This window comes from Mauremys reevesii, linkage group 20 (assembly GCF_016161935.1).
Source record: "Mauremys reevesii isolate NIE-2019 linkage group 20, ASM1616193v1, whole genome shotgun sequence".
Taxonomy (NCBI): domain Eukaryota; kingdom Metazoa; phylum Chordata; order Testudines; family Geoemydidae; genus Mauremys; species Mauremys reevesii.
In genome coordinates, this window is record NC_052642.1 from 7103991 (window position 1) to 7131519 (window position 27529).

The 27529-nt window shown below is 38.5% G+C and overlaps 1 protein-coding gene across 31 annotated transcripts in view; it reads right to left on the minus strand.

Moving 5' to 3' along the window:
• The window catches only part of CUX1 (cut like homeobox 1), a 399391-nt gene that overhangs the window by 353816 nt on the left and 18046 nt on the right, over positions 1-27529 (minus strand). For 7 of the 31 annotated variants that reach the window (XM_039508426.1, XM_039508424.1, XM_039508418.1 and 4 more), the window contains exon 1: positions 10851-11020. The exons of 23 other annotated variants lie outside the window; for them this stretch is intronic. In XM_039508426.1, coding sequence (XP_039364360.1) covers positions 10851-11005 — 155 coding nt within the window. In that variant the 5' untranslated portion in view covers positions 11006-11020. Of the gene's footprint in view, positions 1-4417; positions 4496-10850; positions 11021-27529 lie in introns of those variants that run through there. One more of the 31 variants, XM_039508404.1, reaches the window with a different exon arrangement.

Below are 27529 nucleotides of genomic sequence, written 5' to 3' on the forward strand. Positions count from 1 at the left end.
ACATCCCTGAGCAATGTAGTTACATCAACTTAACCCCCACCCTCTGGAGTAAACAGTGCTACATCGGTAGGGGGGGCTTCTCCCATTGACATAGCTACTGCCTCTTGGGGAAGTAGATTGACTAAGATGGCAGGAGAGCTCTCTGCTGTTGGCTTAGAGTGCCTTCATTAAGAGTATTACAGCACTGAAGCTGCATCAGGATGCAGCATTAAGTGTAGACCTGCCTTAAGCGATTAAAAGAAACCTACAACTTGCAAACAGAAACCCAAGAGTTCTGTTATTATAGGTAATTTTTGGATCAGAAAGGCTTCTAATTTTTTGATCAAATTCTTCTGCTTGTTACTCCAGAGCTAAATGACATATATGCACTATCATCAGTTAAAAACCATGCTCAGGAGCCAAGCATTCTTTAGTACAAAAGATGAGGTTCTCTTATAATAAAAACAGCAATAGTCTAAAGACACGGTATTATTGCAACAATGACTAGAGAACTTCAGAGAATGTTAGCACCTGCATCCTTTCAGTTTCAATAACCAAGTATTTTCAGGAAGCCAGATTTGTAAAGCTGTTAAACTGTACAACCCCTACGCTAGCAACCTACTGCCCAACTGGTCCATAGCTCATCGTAAAAACCTCAAGTTCACTGAAATGCTGTTCAGTATCACCACCCTGTTGCACAGGATATATATAATTTTTAAAAAATCCAATGGTGAATTTTGGTTATATACACACACCACTGCCATTAATTTTAAATTTATAAGTACACTTTGCAGTCATGGTGGCTTTACTACCAGTGAAATATACATAACTATAACAATTCTTACTTAAAAAAAAAAGTTTCCCATAATCTGTCCATCTGCTAGATTTCCTGCTCAAGGCCCAAGCCCCTTCTTTTAGTGTTTTTACTAACAACTTTTAAATTTACATAATGTGAAGTAGCTAATGTGAAATATTTTAAACTCCCTTCTCAAAACCATCCTCCTCATACACGAAGCAGCGTAGCACTTGTTGCCATTCTTACACCAGCTATTTCTATTCCCTTACATCAACAACCCAAAAACATCATTCATTTCAAGTACAAAATTATTCTAAGTCTACCACATCTGCAGTTCTGCCATCCAGCTACTAAATAGCCACAATCATCGTTACCATTCTAGTATATTTTTTTCTTTCCTATATCCATTTTCTAAAATATTTAGGAATATTCATGCCTCACTCTATTCCCTTCATCTTTTTACAGATAATTCACTGGTATTGATTTAATCCAAAAGAACCATCAGTCAAATCAGTTTAACATTGTCTTCTTAAATGTTTGTGCAAAGAACTAGAGCACGCCACTTAGATTAGATAATGTTGCTCAGGCAATGACTTAAGGGCAGCCACCCTGCTGCTCATTTAGGAGAGAAAAATACACACCCTGTTAGCAGATTTCACACTGCTGTACTACACAATTTCTGAGTGAATTTGAAAAGCAATCATTAAAGAACTGGTATTTTCTTTACACTCCATATAGTCAATACAGTTACATTCACTTTTTTTTTTTTTGTTAACTATAAATTATTTAATTCTAACACGAAGTTTATCTTTCAACATTTTCCAAAAGTTTACATTATCACATCCAAGTCAGGATACTTCCAACACATACATACACACACACATACACACATATATTTAAACACCAAAGTTTGACTTGATGTCATGTCTTGATTTTATTCTGGGCCCATTTCTGGCTGTACTTTGACTCAGCTGCATCCAAATATTTTTATTCACAAGAGAAACAAATCAATATAAAGCCTCAGGCATTACTTCTATTGTTTTCATCATATTCATTGTACAGCAGTATGTTTTAAGGAATTAAAAGTGAAACAAAAAAAGAAAATGAAAATAAGGTAAACTGAGTAGAGAAAAAAAACCTCTTTAGCTTATCACTTTGACTATAGCAAAAAATACTGCAATGAACAGTTTCCCTTATTAGAGGGTCTTACACACCACAGTATTGGGGAGAAATGCATTTAAGGATAAGAAAATGTAACTGTTAAACCACAAAGACTATCATGGTAAAATAGGGGGCAGGTTCAAAACCTGAAGTTTTGTGAACAAGTTATATGTCACACAGAGACTTTAAGTCAAACTAGATACTTGAATAACTGAATAGAAAGCTGATTGCTAATGAAGCAGTATTACATGGGAACTTTTACAGGATCCACAAAATATGGTCCCAAAGGTCAGATGCATAAACATGCTAAAGCATCAAACATTTGTGTTTTGACAAAGGTAAGAGTAAACCACCAAAACGTGAACCGTCAGCTGTGAATGTCTACACAGAGACAAATAGTGCTTTGTAAAATTCTGATAGTCATTATTCTAGTCTGAAGGATTAGACTAGGATTAACTGTAAATAAAAAACAGTAAATAAAAAAAACAAAAACAAAAACTCTATTCCTTGTCCTCAGGAAATACTTATACTACAGGGGGAAAAGGGCATCTTTCAACATGCAATTTTTTATAGCTTCCTCAGGACAAAAGTTTGATAGAGCCAACTTCTGATGGGCAATCATTCGCTTTGTTTTCCTTTAAAACAAAAACAAAAACAAACAAAAATACTGATTTCCTTCCCCTCCTCCCCTTCCCTTCCCCGCCCCAAGAGGAGAGGGAAAGAGCGAAGGATTGTATTATATCATGCCATTGGCACATCCAATCCTCAAAAAGAAGAAAACAACATTGGCATATTCTGCTCCCATCCACCTTTTCTTCAACTGGCTACAATGAGAAGAAGTAGGAGTACGAAATACACAGACACACCCTCCCAATTTGAGCTCTGCTGCACACAAGATTTTATTTACAATGATAATCAAGAACTAGATAGCTGAAAACAAACTCCTTGGTTAGATATGCATCCACACTCAGCTCTGTTGCCCTACATTAACATTCCCTTTAAACTACTAAATCACACTTAATTCTTTTAAATCTTGATATTCTAAACACATGCAATCCCCTCAATTTTAAAAGAAAAGAAGCTAGGTAAACACAATCCATTCAAGTATTTATTTCCTAACAATTTAGAGTTATCTGATTTTAAACTGTCCCCAGAAGACAAGTGCACACACAAAAGAGGCTTCAGAAAAAAAACTATGCTATACTATATTGCTAACCTAGAAACTCAAGCAATCAAGAACAGATTTTAAGATCTTTAACTCAGAGGTGGAGCAAGCTATGAAATGACCAAACTGAATTTATCTGTTAGAAAGAAAAGAGAAACTTTTATAAAAATGCAGGTAAGGAATGCTATATGGCATCAGGAGCAGACATTTCTCTTCTAAGCACCTTACTCAAACAATACTTATTTCCTTGTGTGACTGCAAAGATTATGACCTGATTTTCAGGGTTTCTGAGTACCTCTAGCTCCCACTGACTTCAGGGGAGCAGCAGGTGCCCAAAATCTCTCAAGAAACTAATGGCTTGATTTTTTTGAGACTTTGTACTCACTATGAAAGAAGATGCTTTCTAAAGAAATCTGGGTTAATTCAGCTTTATTTATTGAGCTTCAACAACCTTAAAGGCTATAATTTTTCTGTCTCTACATCTCTGGACCTTGCATTGCAAGCTACCTTGCCACCAAAACTGAAAGTAAATCTACTAAAGTTGTGTGAGAAATTTCTTCCATTTTCAGCTATCTGAAAATACCAACTGACTCAAAGCAGAGGCATTCATCTGCAACTCTGAAAACATTGGCTCCTCCACTGACTAAAAGATGGCATTTTATTCAGCAAGAATAGATTACCTCAGAATTTATTCTGTTGTAGTATTACAACACAGAACTTAACTCTCCTAGGTTTACAAAGGAAATGTTTCTATAGGAAGATCTAATTGTAGATGGTGACAGACAGTAAGGAGAGACATGGAGGGTTGGCCATTGCAGTTGTTGGTATGGGAGAACTTGTCAACAGTTTACAGATATTAGGCAACAATTAAGCAGATTTTGAACTTAAATCTGAAAGGGACAGAAGAATGGCTGAGACAGAGGAAGGCAGGAAAACTGCTCCAGAGAGCTGCTGCAGCAACAATAAAGGATCAATCTGACAAAAAAAAGGAGGAAGCACAGGACTAACAAGAGTCCAGAACTGACCTAGAAAAAGAGTAAGAAGGGAGACAGAAGGAAGTATCACAGAAGTAGATGGAGATGTGGGCTTTAATGACTTCACTAATGAAGAAAGTTACTTTCTAGTGATAAAGAGGATTCTGGGGAGACAGTGGAGATCTCCAAGGACAGGAGTGATAGGATAACTTCTCTGTGTACAGACAAATAGGGTTGCAGTGTTCTGAAAAGAATGGATTTTAGATGAGTAGACTGTTCACATGAAGAGAAGAATGGAGACTTTCAAAGACTAAATATGAAAGTCTAAAATGACCCAATCACCATTAGTTGTTTCCAGTTGAAGAACCAGTATTTTCCTTGGTTAGAAGGTGGGAGGGGAGCCACTAGTGACATTCTTTTCCTTATTCCTGAAAAAAAGGAAAGGCCTTCACTTTTTAACAAACAAGCATTATTGGAAAACAGTTGAGCATTAGATAAGTAAAACAGCAAATTAAAGACAAAACTGCACAACTGTGAAAATCTTATTATATGGTATTTAAAAAGAGAAAGCTAAAATGTTAGGACACACATAATAATTGCTCTGAAACCTTGGCTCAATGCATTTTCCTCAGTTGACCAGGAGTGGTTTAAGCCACAGAGTTCAGATATTATTCAATAAATGTATTTTTTAAGTTTTGTTAGAATTTGACTATTCCTAACTTAGAAAGAGAGACTACAGGATAGATGCTTCACCAAAGTAACACCAAAGTTTAATTTTATTTTATTTATTTATTATTTTGGGGGTAAGTGCTACAAAAATCCAAAAAACACGTTTTGGGAAGATGCCAGGCACCTGTTGAATACAAAGCCAAAAATTGATGAACCTGCCTTACAGTTTCAAAACTGATGAGCATTTGTTCAAGAGTTGTGGCAATGCACAGCATTTTATGTCTATCATTACAACTGTACAGCACTTTTTTTCCCTAAATGTCTAGCACACTGCTCTGCTAATCAAGGTAAATCAACTCTTGCGCATTAACGCTATGATGGTATCAGACATTTGTGCTGTTCTAAAGAACCGTTAGATTTCTTATACAAAATGCAGGAATTAGGCAAATCTATGAGCAGATGGGACCACAGTCCCACTTTGTAAGCTGGTTCTCTACACTTTATAAAAGTCTTTTTATGGGCAAGTTGAGGATGAAAGCTCCACCATGTGGGAAAAGCTTAGCACAAACCCAGGTGAACACAAACAGTACTTAGTGAAGGATCTACAGCAACAGTCCATAGTGCATTCCAAGATATTCAACAGCACAGCCATTAAGATACCTATGCAGTCCCATAAAATCTCTGTCTACATTTCTTATAGGTCAAATGCCACAGACCATTCTGCCATTTTTAAATATACAATTACTATCAGTATACACCAGTACATTGTTAATACCTGTCAATTATGTAACTAGCTAGCCTAAAATATTTCCTATGCATTTTGGTATAGTGAAAGAGTAACTTTTTCCAGGACCATGAATAATACACTGATACTTCATACAGCATGACTGAGAACAGTGAATAATTACTAAAAAGGAATGGTTGTGTGTTTCAGTGAGGATACAGGCTGCCAAAACAAACATATTATGGCTGCAAAGGAAAGTAGTGTCTGTAATTTTAAACCCTGTCCACTTTAGCAGTTCAACAACTTTTTATCCTTCACCCAAACACCAAAGTAGTAATGCACAGCAAGTGTTGCAGAACAATTGCAGGATCTTGTGCAAAAATTAAAAGTTTTATAATATATTACTCAACAAGATAAAATGGTATTGGTGAAACTTCAGTTTTTTAAAGCCCAACCTTGCTCTACTGTGCAAGCCGTATTGTATTAACTCTCAGCATACATTTTAAAATGTTCAAATAGGAATATTTGCAGTAACCTAATTTTCACAAGTAGTCATTGATACAACCAGTTATCCATTGGGGGGAGAGGGGAGAAAGCAAGCATCAAGCATGCCTTCAGTAGCACTACAAACTATCACAGCAAATTTCTTGAGAGGAAAGAATAAGGAAAATTTCTTGCGTTAGACAGATACCCTGGACACTACAGGAGCCTAAAACAGAATATAGGACCAAGATTTTCGGGCCTAATTTTCAGAAAGCACCAAGCACCCATTCCCTGGAAATCAGACTCCTTCAGGTTGGGCACCTATATACTGAAGCACCCTAAATAAACGGTCACTTTTAAAAATGTTAGGCTCCCAACCAAGTGGGCTGATTTTCATCGGTTGATCATTCAGTAACATCAGCTGAAGTCACTGGGTCCTGGATGCTCACAACTTTTGAAAAATCAGCCCCTTTCATCTTTATGTGAAAATATCTTTTTTTAGATCCCAGAGTTTCACATTCACTCAACCACTTGTCTCTAGCCAAATTTATCTGAATTTAGGCTAATTCTGTATGTCATTATTACTGAGACAATGTGGGTCAGGTAATATCTTTTATTGGACGATTGTTGGTAAGAGAAGCTTTTCTGTTGGTAAGACAGAAGTTTTTGATCTTACACAGAGCTCTTCTTCAGGTCTTTAGTTTACTCACCTTGTCTGGGACCAACATGCTACAACCATGCATAATTCATCATTACAGTTCACGGTCACTGCTAAACTGGTTCTCTGGCAAACACCCAACTGAACACAACTTTAATGAGTATTAACAAGTTTAAAATTTTAAGGATGCAGTAGCCAAGCTTTATTTCAGAAAAGAACTAAAAATTTTGTAATTATTAACAGGCATGAGAGTCAATATTTCTGAAGACAAACTATCTTTTTCTATTCTTAAGAATTGTTAGTTTTAAAATTCTCATGAACTGAAACCAATTTCACATTAATCCTATACAAACCTCTTTTGGACAATTTGTTAAAAAACACATGCCTGCTTTTAGTGTCACGTTACCTCCTACTTACGTTCTGCAGTCAGCGCGTAAAGCGAAAATCGCGTTTAGTCAAAATTACACTGAGTGTAATGGCAGGCGGAAACGCCCACACTACAGGTACAGTATTAAAATTGTTATTTTTCTCTTTTTTTTGTTTTTGGCGACCGCATAAAGCTGAAATCACACATGTTAAATGTGCATAAGATGCAACAGACCCATACCTCTGACTGGCTCAAATTGAATGTTGGCACATGTGGACTCCACAGACTTTATAGGAGTTGCCTCCATTTACGCGAAAGCCGAATCTGGGTCTATTTTCTAGGTGCAGTTGATTCTTTGACCAGGGCATTTTAAAGTCTGTGTTCAATTTCAGTTTCATATTTCCTTGTGTGTTAAACAAGTCTCCTGCCAGCTCATTTTCAAGTCACTGTTTTGACAATGTTCTTTGTGAAAAACAGTGTTTTAGAACATCTCACCTACTACAGAAGTTGTTGGAATACTTTAACACTTTTATGACCAGTGACATTTTATATGACTTTACTCTTGGACACGAACAGATTGTAAACACCTCTTCTTTGAAAAGGGGGATCTACCACCCATCCTATGACATTTAATAGCGTGACCACCACCAAAGTACCCAACCTTCCTTTTCTAAACAAGACAGAGTTCTCCATTTTCTTTAACTATCTGTAGGATGCAATATGTAGAATGTATATTTTAGGTGTTGGGACATGTGAAAAGACGCATGCTTGTCTGGCAAGGAAGGAGAACAGCCAGGTAAAAAGGTAAGCCTGCAATCTGCATGTAAACAACTGGGTCAGCAATCCAATCAAGTAAACAACTAAGTAAGCAAACTACTCTTAGTGCTAGACAGAAAAAGTATTTATACAATGTACAATCAATAATTGTATTTAAGGCAAGCACCTGAATCAGATTATTAGGGTTGGAAGGGACCTCAGGAGGTCATCTAGTCCAACTCCCTGCTTCAAAGCAGGACCAAGCCCCAACTAAAACCGCAAATGGCCCCCTCAAGGATTGAACTCACAACCCTGGGTTTAGTAGGCCAATGCTCAAACCACTGAGCTGTGGGGGAATGCTTGCATTTAACCCTATGCTGTGCCCTGTTACAGTGGACCGATCACTGACTGAAGTAGCTAATAAACACTATACTTCTTCAGCTCAAGAGTCTATCTGTGAACCTGTGTGTTCTGGGTGGCAGGAAAGAACTGGTCAAGACTATCCAGAAGGGGCAGGATCAGAGGCACTTGTGGGAGCCTTGATTGCTCTCAGTCTTTTTGTATTAACTTGTGTGAATAGGCCAAACTCTTGGAAGCAGAACATTACATTCCTGGCCCTCTTCTAGGCTTGTTTTTTTTTTGCTTGGCTATAAGACTATCCCAGATACTAGTAATCCTCTCTGTGAAGTAAGAGGTCAATTCCTCACAAGCTGCTGCAAGCTACAAGTTAAGCCGAGGCAGCCTAGATTTATGACTCAATTACTGGTCCAGAAAAATTAGCCACCTTTTTAGCTGACAGCATCATGGATTCCCTCTAGCCAGACTTCAGGCCATGGCAGGGTACTGAAGCAGCACTTGTTGCTTTGGTGAACAATATGCTCTTGTCCATAGAGAGAAACTACTTCCATACTCTGCTGAACCTCTCTGCAATATATGAAACCCCTTTATCAGCAAACATTTCTGTCCCACTTCCAAGAAACTACAGAGGTGAGCGGAAATACACCCAATGGCTCAGATTCTGCTTCTCATACTGAACCCAAAGGGTCATTATGGGCAATAGTTACTTAATCTCTAAAACTCTCATCTGCAAAGCCCCACAAGACTCAATCCTCTCCCTCATATTACTCAACAAACACATGAAACTGCTGGAAGGGCCAATAAGACAACATAAGTTTAAGTACCAACAGCACAGATGACATTCAGTTCTACCCCTCCTTTATATGTAAACAGCACTGAGAGTAAACAAATCAACAAAGAAGGGTGCGGGGAAAGGGGTACATAAGAGGCTGAGGGGAGCAAGGGTTGCATAAGAGCTGGAGTGCCCCCCCCAACCCACTGATACTACCGTCTTATTCTCTCTGTTGAACTCCCAGTCTACTGCAGTCCTCAAGCCCCATCCTATGCTATATTAGGAATACAAATAATTAAGCTGATCCATGCAAAAATGGTTTGTAGACAGACTACATGATACGTAGAGAGAGAGGATCTAGTTCATATGGTGATATTGGCAAGCATGAATGTCTCAAAATAAATTAAGGGAACAGGAATTTAACTAGTAATCATGATAGAAATAATTTACAATCCCTTACCCAAAGACTCAGGCTATGTCTACACTACCGCGGTAAGTCGACCTATGCTACCGCGCTAAGTGGACGTACCTTAGTTCAAGTTACCGCAGGGGCTGCACTGTGGGGTCTCCTGTCGACTTACCTTACTCTTCTCGTTGGGGGTAGAGTACACGGGGTCGACTGGAGAGTGATCTGCCATCGATTTACTTGACCCGCTAAATCGACCGCTGGCAGATCAATCTCAGAACGTTGATCCCAGCTGTAGTGCAGACCTGCCCTCAGTTCCCATTCCTTGCAACTTCTAGCACAGGGTTTAGTGAAATTATTAAGATACCTATCCTCATTATTGTTCTTATAGCAAAAGAGCCATGCACCAGTAATGTGTATGGCACATGAAGAACTTAAAAAACCTTCGTTTTCAGTTTTATGAAAACTGCAAGCACGCTTTCACGCATGGATTCCTTCGAACTGATGTCACTATAACACCTTGCATATAATATTATGCAAACAGCATACCCACATCTATTCTGAAGAACAGTGTCTCCCAGCTGTGAATCCTATTTTAAGGACATTCTTGTGAAATATTCCTAGCATTTGGGAAAATGTTTAGTAAAAATTTAGCAACTGTTTAGATCCCAAAATAAGGGACATTTACTAAAGCATTAGTGAAATGTTTAAAAAGGCATTTACTAAGAATCAACTGCTTACACAAAAAAGCCAAGACTGTTTGAGCGAAATGCTAAGATCTGCTGAGAAATATAAATTAAGCAATTTTAATTGATGCAGCTATTTCATGTCTTAACTGAAAAAAGCATTACCAGCAGTACAGTATTACCTAACACTAGGATAGGACAGTGATTCAGAACTGAATACAAAAGATAACGGTACTTACTGAAGTCACTAACCCCACTTCCTGTTTATTACAGATCCGACAACTATAGTAGAACCTCAGAGTAACAAACACCTCAGGAACAGAGGTGGTTCATAACTCTGAAATGTTTGTAACTCTAGACAAAATATTATGGTTATTCTTTCAAAAAAGTTTACAATTGAACATTGACTTAATACAGTTTGAAACTATATTATGCAGAAGAAAAATGCTGCTTTCCCTTTATTTATTTCCCCCCTCTGCTGCTGCTGGATTGTGTACTTCCAGTTCCAAATGAGGTGTGTGGCTAACTGGTCAGAACTCTGAGGTTCTACTGTAAATACTGATTACACTGGTCATGCTTAACTTGCCAGATCTCCGAAGTTCCCAGGACAAGGTGGTATATCTACAAACAATAGTTGTGGTGGTCTATAATAGCTACAGCCTCAAGACACAATAGTAGGGCATATTTTATTTATGCTCCATGCTTATGGAACTTATTTCTTGTCACTACTCAACTGTTCAATCTGCCTCAGCATTTAAAATTAAGTTGAAAAGATTCACTAGTGTTAACACATTTACTAGCACTTTTAAATATTCCTAAATTAACATTAATTGTATTGTGAAGCACTAAGATCCTTATGAAGAATACTATATAATATATTTTGCTATAGTAACTCACTGCTCAAAAGTGAAATGGTTCCTAAATAGGTCAACACTTCTTTGCACAGAACAAAAATGTTGGTGGCATGAGGCTTGAAAAGAAGTAAAGATATCATGAAGGGTGAGAGATGACCCGCTATGCGTGATGGGATTAGCAGTGAGCCAGTTACCCATTTCAGAGCAGAGACTGTTTACTGTTGCCCATGCAACGAACTGTGTCACAATCAGCTACTGTAACTCCTGTATCTTGTACTCGTCCTATAGCAATGCTGTACTGAGTACTGATGTTATCCTAGCATGGTTCTATTTACTCCCTGAACTGCTAACAGGCAACTGATGTCATATGCCTGTATGCAACAACAGAAAATCCTCAACCTAGAAATTTCTGCTGGCAACAGATCAACAGACTGATGTATGCTGAACACAAACTACCCAAGCCTTAAGCCAGATCCCATTAATTCAACTACTAGATCCTTTACTCTGAGATAGGGCATTATTTCAACTATAGATATATCATTGACAGCTGCAAGACTCAAGTTTCAGTGATCATATTCATTTGGTTTTAGACCAATGTTAAAATGTAGACACCATAAAATAAGTTGTTTCCTATATAGTGAAAGTGAATAATCTTCAAACACCTGGGTGGAAATTATCTTTGTATCTTAAATCTAATAAATGCCACTATTGTACCAACATGCAGAACATTCAACCTTGTGTTAAACAGTAGCCCTCAGTCAACTGCTGAAACTCTGCAGATGGTGAGTGACACATAAAAGATAAGCCAATTTAAGTCATTCTAAATGTTGTCTTGTACACTAAATACTGCATAATATTTAAAAAAAAAAAAAAAAAAAAGGATGATTTTGGATGGTACCAAGAAGTATAACGAGAAGCAATGGGATGAAATTAAGGAACTGAAATTTTCCACAAGCATTACTGAAAAGCAGTATTTGCCACACCACTGCATTTGACTTTACATTTGTTTTATAATAGTCCTTTTACTTAAAACCTCTTTATATCCCTGTTACACAGTTAAGGGGTTATATCAGAATCACTTGTTTGAACATGGTTATGAATGATCAAATTAAATAACTGCATCCTTCACATGATGTCATCCAACTAAATGAATCAAGTCATCTAAATTGGAATTTCACAACTGGGTTCAAACACATACAGATTCTGTAGTGCAGACCAGTTGGCAGAGGATATTGGGCCATTTACTGCATCATAAATGCCACTTTCTGAAGCATATGTATTCTTTCATGGTCTGCCATCCATGTTTTGAACTGGTGCTAATCTTGCTTCTCCTGCAAGATTAGTATTGTGAGCCAACTAAACAGTGTGCAGACCAAACTACTAGGTCTTCATCATCTCTAATTTCTATTGTTAAGGTTAAAATTTTAGCACAGAGATTTTTATTAAAATTCATGGGCAGGACGCAAGCAACAAACAATAAATCACAGAAGCCCCAGCCCTGCTGCAGGGAGGCTGACTGTCCAAGCCGGAGCCCTGCTACTACAGGAGGCTGAAGCTGAACCCAGAAATCACAAAGGTCCGTTAAAGTCATGGAATCCGTGACTTCTGTGACAAAAATCACATTCTTATCTATTGTTCACAATACTGTCTCGTTCTAGGAAAATGTGATTCTCTCTTTGAAGAGTAGCATAAATTTCAAAGACGTACAACAACAAAAATAGATTGCTCGGGGATAAAGGTGCTCAGATGGAGACAACTAATCAAGGTGTTCTGACACTGCAGGTCCCAGAGCTCCACTACTTTTGTTTACATATTAAAATAGGGAGCAAAAGTACAAAATTCCTTATCTTTTTCTTGGTTTATGGTTATGAGAGAACAACATATCCCCGTCCCCAAATCAGTCATGCTCCAGCTGCACTGATCACTTTGGGTACCAGTGCAAATGTCTCTATTGTTTCCTCAACTTTGCATTATTTATAAATACAGTATATAACAGCATATTTATTTTTTCTTATGCTTTTTAATTAAAAGTTCCCAACTCTCCACTAAAAATCTGCTGTCTTTTGCTTAGTGATGAGCAACCTGATGCAACCTTCTTGAAGAATTCAAGCTTCAGATAGCTAATCAGGTTCAGCAGCCTTGGTGGCCTGCACTATATCTACAGCAGCTTCACTGACTTGAGCATGAAACAGCTGTGTGGTAGCTCTCCCACATGCAGACTGATGAAACCTAACAACATAGTACCAAGACTACATTTATGAAGAACCTAATCATAGAATATCAGAGTTGGAAGGGACCTCAGGAGGTCATCTAGTCCAACCCCCTGCTCAAAGCAGGACCAGTCCCCTCCCGATAGATTTTTGCCCCAATCCCAGGGGCGGCTCTAGACAGCAGCGCGCCAAGCAGGCGCTTGGGGCGGCCGTTTCCCGGGGGGGGGGGCGGCATTTGGCTCCGGTTGAGCTCCCGCCGGCATGCCTGCGGCAGGTCCACCGGAGCCCGGGACGAGCAGACCTGCCGCAGGCATGACTGCGGCGGGTCCCGTCTTCCCGCGGCTCCGGTTGAGCTCCCGCAGGCATGACTGCGGCAGGTCCGCTCGTCCCGGGCTCCGGTGGACCTGCCGCAGGCATGCCGGCAGGAGCTCAACCGGAGCCGTGGGAAGAGGGGACCCGCCGCGGGACCGGGGAAGGGCGGCGCAGCGCTCCGCGCTGCTTGGGGCAGCCGGATTTCTAGAGCCGCCCCTGCCCAATCCCTAAATGGCCCCCTCAAGGATTGAACTCACAACCATGGGTTTAGCAGGCCAATCCTCAAACCACTGAGCTATCCCTCCCCATAATCCTACAGTCCTTATACAAACAGGGCTCCCTTTCAAGACAATGGGCACTCCGCATAAATAAAGGAGTGCAGGACTGGTCCCAAAGTTTCAGAACAAATCTGTGATGCCAATATTCAGGTACTGCTGATTTATTAATTCAGCAATCTGTTCCTAAACTTTAAAATAAAATTTAACAGAAACAATCTTCTACTCCTTTGCAAACATTATACCTAAACTGTGCTGATTAATAAAAGAAAACATCGTCTAACCGGTCAAGAACCAGTCTTTGGAGTCAGGGCTAATGTGTTCTATTGCCAACTCTGCCACACACCTGCTGTATAACTCTGAGTTACAATCTCCCTAGTACCACATATTTCCTTTATCTATAAAATTAGGATAGTGAAAGTTTCTTTCTTCACATGCGTTGTTTATAAGGCTTAGTGTTTTTTAGAGTCTCTGATAAAGGAGCTAACAAAGAGCATTATTACCCCACTAATAAAATTTATTTTCATACTGTAATACTAATGCATGTACTGAATAACTCTCTTTAGAATCCTATTTTCAGAACCTGACATTTTATGGGTTTACCAAAAGGCTGGTTATCATAAACATGATTACAATTAAGCAATAAAGCCTGACAGGAAGTACATTTCTAAGCCATTACAGCAAGTGTTTTAAAAGCCTGAGGCTGAAGATGAAGCCAGAGTGACTTTAGAACACCTCAAAGTGCAGTAATCAGCCTCAAATGCCATGCTTAGAGTATTTTACTGTTCATATGAAATTTACATAAAAAATAAGCAGAACCACATGGGCATTAAGAGTCTGACATCATTGACAGCCAATTAAAAAATTCAAATTACCACTAGAATTCCAAATCCATTTAGGATCACAGAAACAAAAGACCTATTAGATCATATACTGGGATCAACACTACACCGGATTTTAGCAAAAAAGTCATTTCATAAAAATTCAATATCACTGAGCACCAAAGTGCAAGAGCCTTTATATAGGGAACTACAGAGAACCATTAAAGGAGAGAGGAGTCTATATATACGTGCAAGACTTAAAAATTTAAAAAAAATGTAGCCCCTCTAGGTTTGATTTTTTTTTTATTCTCAATTTAAATAATAATATTTTCCATGCAGGGATTATTCTAAACTTTCTCCATCACTATCTGAGCACAATGAAGAGTGTCAGCAGTTTAGAAAGTTTAGGCAACAATAAGGAAATATTTTGATTTAATAGGCTACATTCATCCCTGGGGATCCTAGAAGATGTATCTACATTATGGAATCAGAAGTGGAAATTTAGGGGACATTTGCTTGCCATTGCCAACGCAGCATGTAATTTTGCAAAACATTTGCCTGTTATCAGCATTATATGCCAGTAGACAAGACTAAGTACAAAAAAGAATGCCAGCTCCTTCACATGCATGACACAGAAGCATTCTGCCAAGCCCTCCTCCAGGTTCTCTCTCACACAGACAAAGACCTTAGAGCTATGGGACATCTGCCAAGGAAACAACTTAAACCAGAAGAACATGAACATGTACTAACCTAAACTTACATGTTCTTTCTTCCTGATTCCTTCCGCCTCCCCCACATCTCTCAATTTACTGTATTTTCTCTCTCTCTCACTCTCCGCCCCCCGTTTCAATTCTTGGACCTTGTTTTGTTTAAAATGTTCTCTCTCTCTTTTTCTGAAAAATGAATGCTCTTCCCTTCTATTATTTGGCAAGTCTGGGCCACACTCTGTTTCCCCTCAGGCCCCACCTCCTCCCCCTCCCCCAACCTGGTTGTCCATTTCCTATTGCATATGATCAATTATGTGATTTCCAGGTTTTTTGCATGACAGTAGGTGTTACCCCAAGAAAAGGATTGTGCATGCACGCACACACACCCGTGCCACACACACAAGGCTTTATAAACATTTTTAGTTTAAAAGCACTCCAGGGGATTTTCTCAAACTGTTTTTTTGTTTGCTTGTTTCATTTTTATTATAATAGGATAACTGACATAAAAGGGATGTTAAAAATACTCTGTGAACTGAACATTTTTCAACTACTAATTGTTTAAACATATGAAGGGAACAAATACTATTCTGAACTTGAAAAATCCATGTCATTTATAAGCATAAAACTGCAGGAAAAGTAACTCCTACACACACACACAAAACAGGTTTCTGCAGTTCCTCTCATCATTGAACTGTTCTTCAGAGTCAGTGTCAGACACCAACTCTGATGTTTGACAAAAAAGGGATACGGCAGATTGCCCAGCAGCCGCATCATGTGCTGCCAAGTGAGAAATTACAAGCTTGGAAACAGTCGCAAGATCCCAGCCAGGACAGCAAGGCTAGAAGCATAACAGAAGTGACATAACTAACTATGCAGTGGAGAGAGGGGACGCCATAGCATGGAACAACACTTCTGCAGCGTACGCAACGGAGTTGCCTTCAGTACTAAGGAGGGGAAAATTTGTTATAACGGGGAGAAAAAGAGGGGGGGGGAGTTAATCATTAGAATTAGCAAATCTGCTTACATTTCATTACCTCTGAGAGTCAATTTGATTAACTGCATAATGACCTTCACTATCTGAATTTGAACGAACTTCCCAACTGTCAAACTTTTATAGAACTTTTTCTACAAAACATCCCCCCCAAAAAAGTGAATTACTTTCAGTGTTCTAAGTGGCAGAGTAGCAAAATTCTTTAAATCAACCTGAAAACAGTGTGTGCAGTGCATTCAATATGAAGGATGTTAAATACTGACTCTAGTCTAGCAATTTAGGATCCCCTCACCACCCAGAAAATGTCAAGTGTGAACTCTTCAGGATAGAAACTGCCTTGTGTGTTTGTACTGTATCAAGCACAACAGGGCCCAGAATACTACTACTAATATGGGTATGTCAATATGCAATTTGTCTTGAGACTATGAAATAAAACCAATTTAAAAAAGACAGTTTATCAGCATCTCTATCAACATTTTCCTCCAGAGAACAAGCTTCAGACAGCAAAAAAAAAAAAAAAAAAAAAATTTGCTGCAAATGTAACCACAAGGGGAAAAGGAAACAAGGGGAATTGGGAAATGCAGTTTAGAATGAAGTAACGCTCAAATACCCGGGACCACCCATGACAAATAATATATGACCTATGTTCAAGCTCTGCTTTCATATTTGTCCATGTTACCTTTGCTACTCTTCGTACCAGCAGCATATGCTGATGTTAAAGGAACATATAAAGGAGATGCTTTTCCGTCTACTCCTGCTAAAGTGTGATCAGAATGATATGGATGAGGCCCCTTTAACAGGCAAGAAATGCAATTTTGGAATCCAAAAGGCACCACAGCAGTTGAGTGTTGCTGGGAGTTGGATAATTGGGGAAAGAAGGGCCCTATTGTGCTAGGTGGTGTACAAACACATAGGTTATGTCTACATTACCGCTTTTGTCCATAAAACTTACGTTGCTCAGGGGTGTGAAGAAAAAAAAAACCCCACACCTGTGACCAACATAAATTACATCAACAGAAGTGCCAGAGTGGACAGCGCTATGTTGGCGGGAGCACAGCTACTGCCGATCGTTGAGGGTGGTTTAAATTATGCCAACAGGAGAGCTCTCTCCTGTCAGCATAGAGCAGCTACACAGGAGACCTTACAGTGGCACAGCTTTACCAATGCAGCTGTGCCACTGTCAGGTTTCTAGTGTAGACACAGCCTTAGTGAAAAAGATTCCTGCCCCAAAGAGTTTACAACTTAACAGACAAGATAGACAGAGAGCGGGAAAAGAAAGAGAAACAGAGAAAGGTGAACTGTCTTGCTCAAGGTCACACAGTAGATCAGTTTGAGAGCGGAGGCTCAAGTCCCAGTCCAGCACCCCATTCACTGGGCAACATTGCCCCTCCTGTATTTAACACACTACCTCAAATTATTTGAGAAGTGAAAGAATTATTAATCTAGACTTTACTCACACAATTTAGCACATAAATGGAAAAAAAATAACGTCTTGTTTTTTATACCCTTCACTTAGCTTTACAATTAAACTAGATTGCTCCGTTGTCTCAGTTTCACATCCAGAATTAGCACAGGAGATGTAATGTTTACATTACAAACACTGTATGGGACTGATTACATGTTTAAAAAAGCGTTGGGTTTTAAGTCACAATTTTTTTTAAAGTAAATTCTATAAGTTTTGTCTTGAATGAAAGCCTAAATGTGGAGTATAAACAGCTTTTTATTCAGAGGGGAGATTGGAGGGGAGGTTATATCATTTTGTATCAACACTAAAGTAGAACATTTGATATTTTGGTTATGATCAACCTATAAAACCTGTCAACTTCACTCAGGTTACACAGGACTCTAATTACGTTTAACTAGAATCTGAATGATCTAATTACTTAACATCTTACAGCACAAACTACTGAGGACATCTGGTTCAGCAATTGGCAAAACAGTTTGAGAAACAAGATGTGTACACTGTAATAAAAGCAGAACCCCAGGAAACAGTTTCCCCACTGCACACCTTCTCACTTTTTTCCCCTCCACCCAAAAATTCCACCTGTGTTTTTATACAGCACTGCTTTCCACTTCAAGCCATCTACAGGTTCAAAATGATGCAGCTAAGAGGGAAAGTTGTTTTATAGTACCACAGGGACGATTGTGGTACGATCATATTGCTTTTAAGACCTTTTTCCATCAGGAGGTAACCCAAATTGCACAGAGGAACTCTTAATTCAATCACTGTTAAGTTTTTTTAGTCCCCTTTCCCCAAATCACCTACAGCCATGTCTAGGAAACTTTTGGGGGGAAACTCTCCCCCAGTCCTAAATTGGGTGCAGCTGCAGCAATAGTAGCACTGGTAAGAGCCCAGTACAGACAAGCTCTTCCTACTTCACAGGTTTTTAACTGCCATGCTATTTAGAAAGAGCAGATTTAACTAACACCCTGGTGAAAACTCCAGCCTCAGGTGATCTGAAGTCATCCCGCTGAAAGCAGTACGGTTAGGTTGACAAGAACTAGCAACCCTGCCCAGCCCAGAAGCTGAAGAGTTGTGTGTACACAAGTGAGAGAATGGGGAAAAGAGCACCCTGTAAAAATGTTTTCCACAATGACAGCCTTGGTCACAAAATCTTTCCCATAGGCTTGGCTGCCTGCCAAGGTGATATTGTGCGACATACCTCAGGGCTGTGCAAAGAGGAGGGTGCCTGAAACACAAGAACCTACTATGGTGACCTGTATTGTGCAGACATGTTCCCACTTTGATCTCTTCTCCTTGAAAGCACAATAGATCTTCCTTGACAGATTAATCTGATGTGTCTGCCACGGACAGGCACAAACCAAGAATTCAAAGACCTGGTTAAAAATCCAGCTAAGATTACTATTTTTTGTCTTTATTTTCACTTCGCTAACAGATGGAAATTAGAAATAGCTATCTGTGTGGATCAGTGATAACTGAGGTGTATTTCAAAAAATACATCACGGTCACTTAAGACGTATTTCCTTAATTGTCTGTAATCAAGAATCTCCCTTGAAGCCTTTAGGTAAGGCATAAAACAAAAACTAATTTTGAAAGCTCCTATGGCACCTTTTGCAAGTATACAGGTAAACCCCTGTATTCTGGGAAAGTTCCAGTTTATGAAATTAAGTTCTGTCTCCTGAAAATTCCATCTACAATTTCAACTGAATATGATCCTCACTTCCTCTGCTGCCCTGTTGGGTAGCGATATACTCTTCTGTAAAACAGCTTCCACATTTCATAGTAGATCTGACATATACTGGAATGACTGTTTAGGTGAAGCAATTCCTGCATGCATAATATGAAAAGTGCTTCAGGATCCTTCAGGATGGAAGTCCCTATATAAAAACACAAGATATATTAAGTATCAGGGGATAGCTGTGTTAGTCTGTATCCACAAAAACAATGAGGAGTCTGGTGGCACCTTAAATACTAACACATTTATTTGGGCCATAAGCTTTCGTGGGTAAAAAAAGCCACTTCTTCAGATGCATGGAGTGAAAATTACAGGTACAGGCATAAATATACTGGCACATGAAGAAAAGGGAGTTGCCTCATATCTATGCCTGTATCTGTAATTTTCACTCCATGCATCTGAAGAAGTGGCTTTTTTTTACCCACGAAAGCTTATGCCCAAATAAAGATATATTAATTTACCCCTTGCATCTTAAAAAGCCAACTAAAACATTATGGTGTATTAGATACCTCCACACTGGGGATAAGATTTTAAAAGTGTACTAGTACCAGTTTCAGGAAAAAGAAAAAGGAATTGTTACAGCTCTTTCACAACAGATCTTCAGGGTGGTAAAGGATGACCTAATTCAACACAAAGATCAGAAGGACTTTACTGGGTCTCCAAATTAGCATGACTGACAGTTGAACAAACAGGAAGTGTCAAAACTTAAGTCATCATTTAAACAATAAATTCACAAAACGAATAAAAGTTAGTTCCCAGTCCAAAAAAAAAAAAACGTATACAAAAGGATTACTATCAAGCATCAAAACTCTAAAAATGAGCTATAGATTCAAAATGTGTTGCCATTTGAAATTCACCTCAATTTGCTGGGGAAAGAATTACAAAACAAATCAGGTGTAAAAGCACTAAGATATCAGGTTACATTTTGCTAGGACTAATACAGGACCAAATAAAATACTTAGAGCAAAAAACACTCAAACAATTAAAGCAATTTTCTTCCAAGACACACTTGCTATCTTACCAGCTCAATTTAATGTATCCATACAATAATCACAGTTCACATGTACAATCAAAAATGAGATTAATGTATAACTATTTCTGGATTTCAATACCTCCACAGTTACCATTACATCTGGAAGAGAGACTATAATATTTTAAATATATGTACCCCCACCTTTTACTGTGAAGGATCCCAAAGAGCTTCACAGATTACACTGTTATCCCCCACCCACACTTCTGAAATGCAGCAACTGTTGGGGGTGGGAAGGCCACAACAAAATGAGACAGAGCACACTGTTCAACAGTGGGGAAAGGTGACATGGAATGACAAAGCGTAATTTGCTCAAGTCTTTAAAAATACTGCATTGACTAATTTTTAAGCATCTCAATATTAAAATTTAACTTAAAGATACTGTAAATAGCTCTAGAGCTGTGTAACTACTCTTCAGTATTTACACATCTTGACTTTCCAAGATTTCTAGAACAATTTTAACCACCGGGTGTCAGTTTTTTAAATCCCATTTGATGTAGGTTTTCAGTTTCAATTTTAGACTTCAAACCCTATTTACAGAGCAGAAAATCCCAGATAGTGACATTAATAAAGTTTTACGTAGCATGCTGTAAGACATGACACATTAAAAGGAGAGCCAACTGTTCTGAGGATATGCCAAAACATCTCTTAACTAGTACTTGATTTTATTTCACTATCTGGAACACACACATTGACCACAACATAGTCTTGTGAGAAGTTTTAATCCTTCATGTTGCATTAAATATGCTTTTATTTTACTTCATTTTTTTAAATTAAAGTTCTAAGATGTTTTACAGCATCAGGGAAAGGGAGGGATTTAGAAAGGTTGCTAGAAACAAATGAATACCAAAGGATAGGAGACAGAGCGTGGTAATCTTACAACAGAACGTGTCAGTCAAGGACCAAGTGACAGAGGCTTTCTACACATGCCAAACCTTGATAGCAAGGCTTTTTCCTTGGCATGCACAGAGAGAAATGAACAGTGTTTTATACATGGGAATCAACAGCGTATGTCTGTAGAGCAATTTTACCTGGTTCACATGCCAATCTAAAATAGATGACGAAACAATGCCCAATCCTATTTGGTGCAGACAGCCTGAGGGAGAACACTCAATACCTTGCAGTATTAAGCCTCATGTTTCTCCTAAGTGTAGCTCCAGCACGAGTGTACATAGGGTCTAAAGGACATTTCTTCTACATTGATTTATTCTCTGAATGTTCTTCCATATCAGCCCAGATACATGGCATTTACATCATCTTACAATGGTAAAGACAAGAAAATGCCATCCTCCTACAGGATCACTCACTCTATACATAGGGGAGTATTAAATCACCGATTTCAGTCAGGAGATTTTCCTGGTAACAAACAATTGTTTTGAGATTATTCGAGCAGAAAATATGTTCACCTCAACAAATGAGTGGGCAATCATGGATGATAAAGGATAGATTAACTGAAGATGCCACCTTAGCCAGTCATCCCTCTCCAGTATTCTGAGAATTTCAGGAGCATGGGGAAAAAAAAATAATTGGGTGAGCCTACTTTAAAAAAACCTGAAGTTTATAGTAATCACTTCCTGAAAGTGACACTGCACAACTGACAATGCTGAAAGTGAATATATTCAGAACTTTGATTTGTTTTTAAGGTATACTGTATAATTCTTGTGCTCACACAAAAACAGAGATTATGGTTCTAGGCCTGCAAGCGACTCCATATACAGGGAACTGCCCATATTAAAAACAAGACTGGGACCCAACTCTAAGCAGTCTAGGCAAAAAACTAACATTACTGGCGCCTTGTTTTTAAGAATGTTTACTGTTATCCCAATGCCGCAGATTAATAGCAGAAGAGCTATTTTCATAGCAGACCTGCCAAACCCAGCATTTATTTCAATGCTATCAACATGAAAAAAAAGATCAAGCAACATAAAAATAGGTAAGTATTTTGCTGACAAAACTAACAGCTAAAGAAAGAGCATCTTTCAGATGACAGACAAATGGTACTTTATTTATATCTGAAATAAAACATCTATTCATTTAAATACAGTAGAATCCTTTTTATGCAAGCCTCCATTATCCAGCTCTCCATATTAACCAAACTATGCAGCATGGCTCCCCCGCCCGGAACTGACAGACGGAGATAGAAAGAGAATAGAAAACTCTTTGCCCATTCTTCTGGTTATCTGAATTTTTATTATCCAACTTGGCCCCAATTAGATCAGATAAACAGGATTCCACTCTAACTTGATTCCAAAGTTACTTTGACATGCACGCATGTCAACTTAAACAATGAAAAATAAATTAAGTGTAGACACACAGACAAACCGTAAGTTTTAAATTTATTGAGCTGTTCTGGTGACGTTTATAGTTCCATGCTAAATAACCAAAAGATAAGTTTAAATTTAGCAGGAACACGAGATAAAGTAATATGCTTAGAAGGGACCGGATAACTCAGTGAGACAGCTACTGAATGAATAGAGTTCAGAAAACTGGGTTCTATTCCCAACTCTGCCTTGAACTCTTGACAGAGGGCAACTCCTTCTCTCACAAATCCCATAAAGTGCTCAGAATACTCAAGTACTTAAAGTTAGGCACATGCTTGATTACTTTGTTGGATTAGGGTCTTTGTCCCCATTTTACAGAGCACTCACCCACCTTTGTAAAAGCCAGGGAAAGCTACAGGTGAGAAGCCCTATATATGATAAATACAAAGTATTACTTTTTTGGGAATTGATAATAGGATATAGCACCTTTTCACCAGTCTAATGTTTAAACATTATCACCTGATCTCATTTCATCTAGTCCATTGACTGAATAGTTTTGACAGTCAACCCAAATTTCTGACAGCACAGGTAGGTTATCTAAATTACATTCTGCACCCTTGTTACCAGTCTTGCCAGAGAGAGCATGGATATTCGGATTACAATAAGTAAACAGTAAGAAACAGATGAAGGGTGCAGTGAAAAAGCTTCACCCTACCATATTGAACTTGTTCTGTGAACAAAGGACTTCAGTCTCCAACCATTAATCTAACACATTTCATAAACGACCTTATGAGTATACCACTGCCTTCTGCCAGATGGAGTATCAGACCTGCTTGAGTGTTGCAATCTACAATCATTACAACAAGTAATAGCTGGCTTGGATAGAAACCCTACAAACTACAGATAGCTAAACTGATAGAAGTTTGTCTGTTTTTAGAATGCAGAGCTGTTTGAGTTACATTACCTATGCATGCAGTTAGCTGCCTGCAGTTTCAAGTGGTGCAACCACAAACTGTTGCACACTAAATTCATTTTTTACATCACTGTAGACTTGTGTTGTATGTTTTGCGTGTGCTATCTACAATTCATGGAAAAAAATCTAGAGAAACTTGATACACCAGACATCCTGCTCTCATATTACAAGCAACACTGAGTCGCATACTTTATGACTATATACTTTTACATGAGAGAGCATATATATGACATTGTGTCATCTTGAGTGTGGATATCAAAATTTTATAATTGATTGCTAGCAAAAATGTTCTTATGGTGATTTGGTACCAACATCAAGATTTTACTAGGATATACATCATAACTCAAGACTTTGCCACCTCCTAATCACTTCAATAGACTTCTATTTTTTTTCCCCATGATTCCATATGATGCTAGCAATAAGCCTTAAAAGATGGATATTTTAAGAATACCATGTCATTCACTGGGCTGTTTTTTTCTGTTTAAAAATATAAATTAATCCTGGAGAAAGGTGGCCGAAAGCTCTGAAAACTAAAGCCCTGTTTATCCATACAAGTACAGAAGTAAACTGTGTCAATAAAGAATACTTAACTGTAACACAGAACCTTTCATCCATAGATGTCAAAGTGCTTCACAAAAGAGGGGTCAATATCATTATCCCTATTTCACGGATGGGAAATAAATGCAGAGAGGTGAAGCAAACTGCCTATGGTCACACAGGAGGTCAGTAGCAGAGCTATCAACAACCAAGAACAGGACTGAAAGCCTCAACTCAATTCACAAAGTTATTACTATGTTGATGGCAGAAAAACTAAGGCTATGCTTACACTACAGCCTATGTCGGCAAAACATCTGTCGCTCAAAGGTCTGAATATTCCACCCCCCGAGCGATGTAAATTACACCAGCATAAGCGCTCATGTGCACAGTGTTCTGTCAGTGGGAGAGCTTCTCCCACAGACAGCTTATGCTGCTCGCGGAGGTGATTTTTTTATGTCAACGGGAGAGTTCTCTCCCATCAGCATAGAGCGTCTTCACCAGACGCACTGCGGCAAGACAGCTGTACTGGTACAGCTACAGCACTGTATGTATAGGCATGGCCTTGGTCATTATCTATTTAGGCTGAATTTGAACCACTGAGACAGAGCTGAAAGACACCATGTGGTATTGTCTGTTCCCAAATCATTAGTTCCAAAATATGATTTGTTCACACTTGGTCAATATCAGTGACCTGCTACTTTAAAGAAAATTATAGATTTATCTGACCAATTTGTAGTCCATATCTAAGTATCCCTATACCAGTGTACATATCTGTACCTTTTTGATAAACACTCTCAAATACCTAAAGGTAATAATTGGAGATATACCAATCTCCTAGAACTGGAAGGGACCTTGAAAGGTCATCGAGTCCAGCCCCCTGCCTTCACTAGCAGGACCAATTTTTGCCCCAGATCCTTAAGTGGCCTCCTCAATGATTGAACTCACAACCCTGGGTTTAGCAGGCCAACGCTCAACCACAAGTGGGGAAAGAGGTGCGAGAAATAAAAATTTCTCTAGATATCAAAAAGGAAACAACTTCTAATTGCACTTCACTCAATCCACACCTTTAAGCTTTTGCTTTAAATGTTACGTATATTAAGAAGCCAAGATACCTTAATAAGTGAAAGATGAGGCCTTTCTATTTACAATATATCAACTTTGTTTTTAGACACTAAATCAGAGGCAAACACTTTTTGTTTAATAAAAATGGGAGTGGGGAGAATGTTTTAACTACTACCAAAATATTAAACACTGAATGACATTTTATATGAGAAGTGTATCAAAACTTGTTAGCATAAACACTAACTTTAATAACTAGAGATTAGCCAATCTACCATGGGTACTTCTAAATCATGCTATCATGTTGGTATCTGAGATGGGACCTTTCCAGCAAGGTCCAAAAGCAGTAGCTTGCTGGTAATTCCAGCACACCACTCCATACCACACATCCAATGCAGCTGGTAAATACAGTGTAGTAATGTACCTGGATATCCACTGGGAGACACACTCATACTTCCCAGTTGTACTGGTTAGTATGCATCGGCAAATTTGGTGCTGGGAGCAACCTTCTCCATCACTTACCATTTCCTCCCACCCCATCAAAATCTGGAGTCTCGCTTTTCCCTTGTTTGCTTCACCTATCCTTGCTTCCTACATGATTATGCCCTTTGTCTTCTGTTGGGCAATAACCACAAAGTGAAACTGACCACTTCTCAGACTTCATAACTTGATACCAGGAGCAGGAAGAGTAACTTAGGCTCCATCTATACTAACAAAATTAATGCTGAGGGATCTAGTTGTACCATGGTGGCTCATCAACATGGTACTATCTTTATATGTAGTGCAAACTGTTTTAAAATAGGTGAAGACCAGGGCATGATTATAAACAGTTTGTTGCCATCTACACACACACACACACACACACACACGAGCAACCCATGCTTTAACAATATTTTAACTAGTTCCCTAGCACAGTTGTTTTCATAATACTCCAACTACATAACAAGAATCAGGTCAGCTGCACAATGCTGCTGCTGCAGCACCACTCTTAACAGTGCAATTGTCCCATTTGGAGCAGGAGAGTACCTTTTCTCATGGTTTGTTTACAAAATGCCTACACCTGTTACACATATTCAGTGCTTCCAGAATGTGATAATTTGCATATTTAGTGTATATATTTTTTAAAACCTTGCAGATTTGACCAGTGTATTTTAAATTAATCAAATGTAATCCAACAAATGGATTTTAAAGCTACCTTTTAAAAGCAACAACAAATTGAGAGGCTCCACTACAATAAAGAGGGCAAAAAGATAAAGGTGGGAAATATAGGGCCAATTGTGATAAACTAAAGCCCTACAAGGGAAAAGATGAGGAGGAAAAAACCCAACCTACTCAAGTGGGTAGAGATTGATGAAAGAGAGAGAGGGAGATAGTTCCACACCCCAGGGTCCACCACAGCAAAACAAATCTCTAATCACATCATTGTTTGTTTGATGAGTCTCACATATGGCTAAGGCCTATATACTCTATGAACTAAGCTCTTCAAAGGATTACCGCTATTCATAATGCACCTAGCAAACTGGGTCCCCAATCCCAATCAGGGCTTCTGGGCATCAAATTTAAAAAATAAATAAATATCTATTTAAAATTACCCAAACACATAAAAAAAGCAAACTAGCTAGAATCAGGCATAGTGCAGAGCATGTACATTCCAACTTCCCCTATGCATCTGAAAACATACCTCAGTTATAACAAAACCTTATTAACCCAGCTCTACACCAAGAGTGTTTAGTTTTCCCAAGTTATTGAGGCACCGGAGTTGCAATACAGGCACATAATTAAGGATCTTTAGTTCAAAACTAGGCCTTCTATAGTGCACTAGCTTTTCACAGATTTATCATATCACCTGCCGTCTTTTAGTTTAAAATATTTATACTGAAAAAAAATAGTATATTCTGCTAAATCACAATACAGAACTGACCAAGTAGTAATGGCATATAAAACATACAGCTTGAGATATCCAAGACCCTAGTCATTAGCAACACCAATGAATACTTTTTGATCTAACAAATTCTGCAAGTTGCATTTGTTTTCTACCAAATCCAAATATTATTTAAGAATGGGAAGTTAAAGGGTTATTTTCAGATAATTTAGGCCCAGTGTTTAGGTTATTCCGTATTTACCAATATAAACTAACAATATTTATAAAAATGTAATGTTAATACAAATATTTAGTTCATTACTTTCAAATTCAAAATACTCAGTTATTTGGATTTAGATGTTCTTCCATAGGGTGCGCAATCCAAAATACTTGAATACAAAATACTTATGAGTAATATCCAGCAAGTAAAACAAACTAAAAACAAAAGTGAAAATGACTAGTCCAGTCTCATTGTCCAGCCAGAGGGG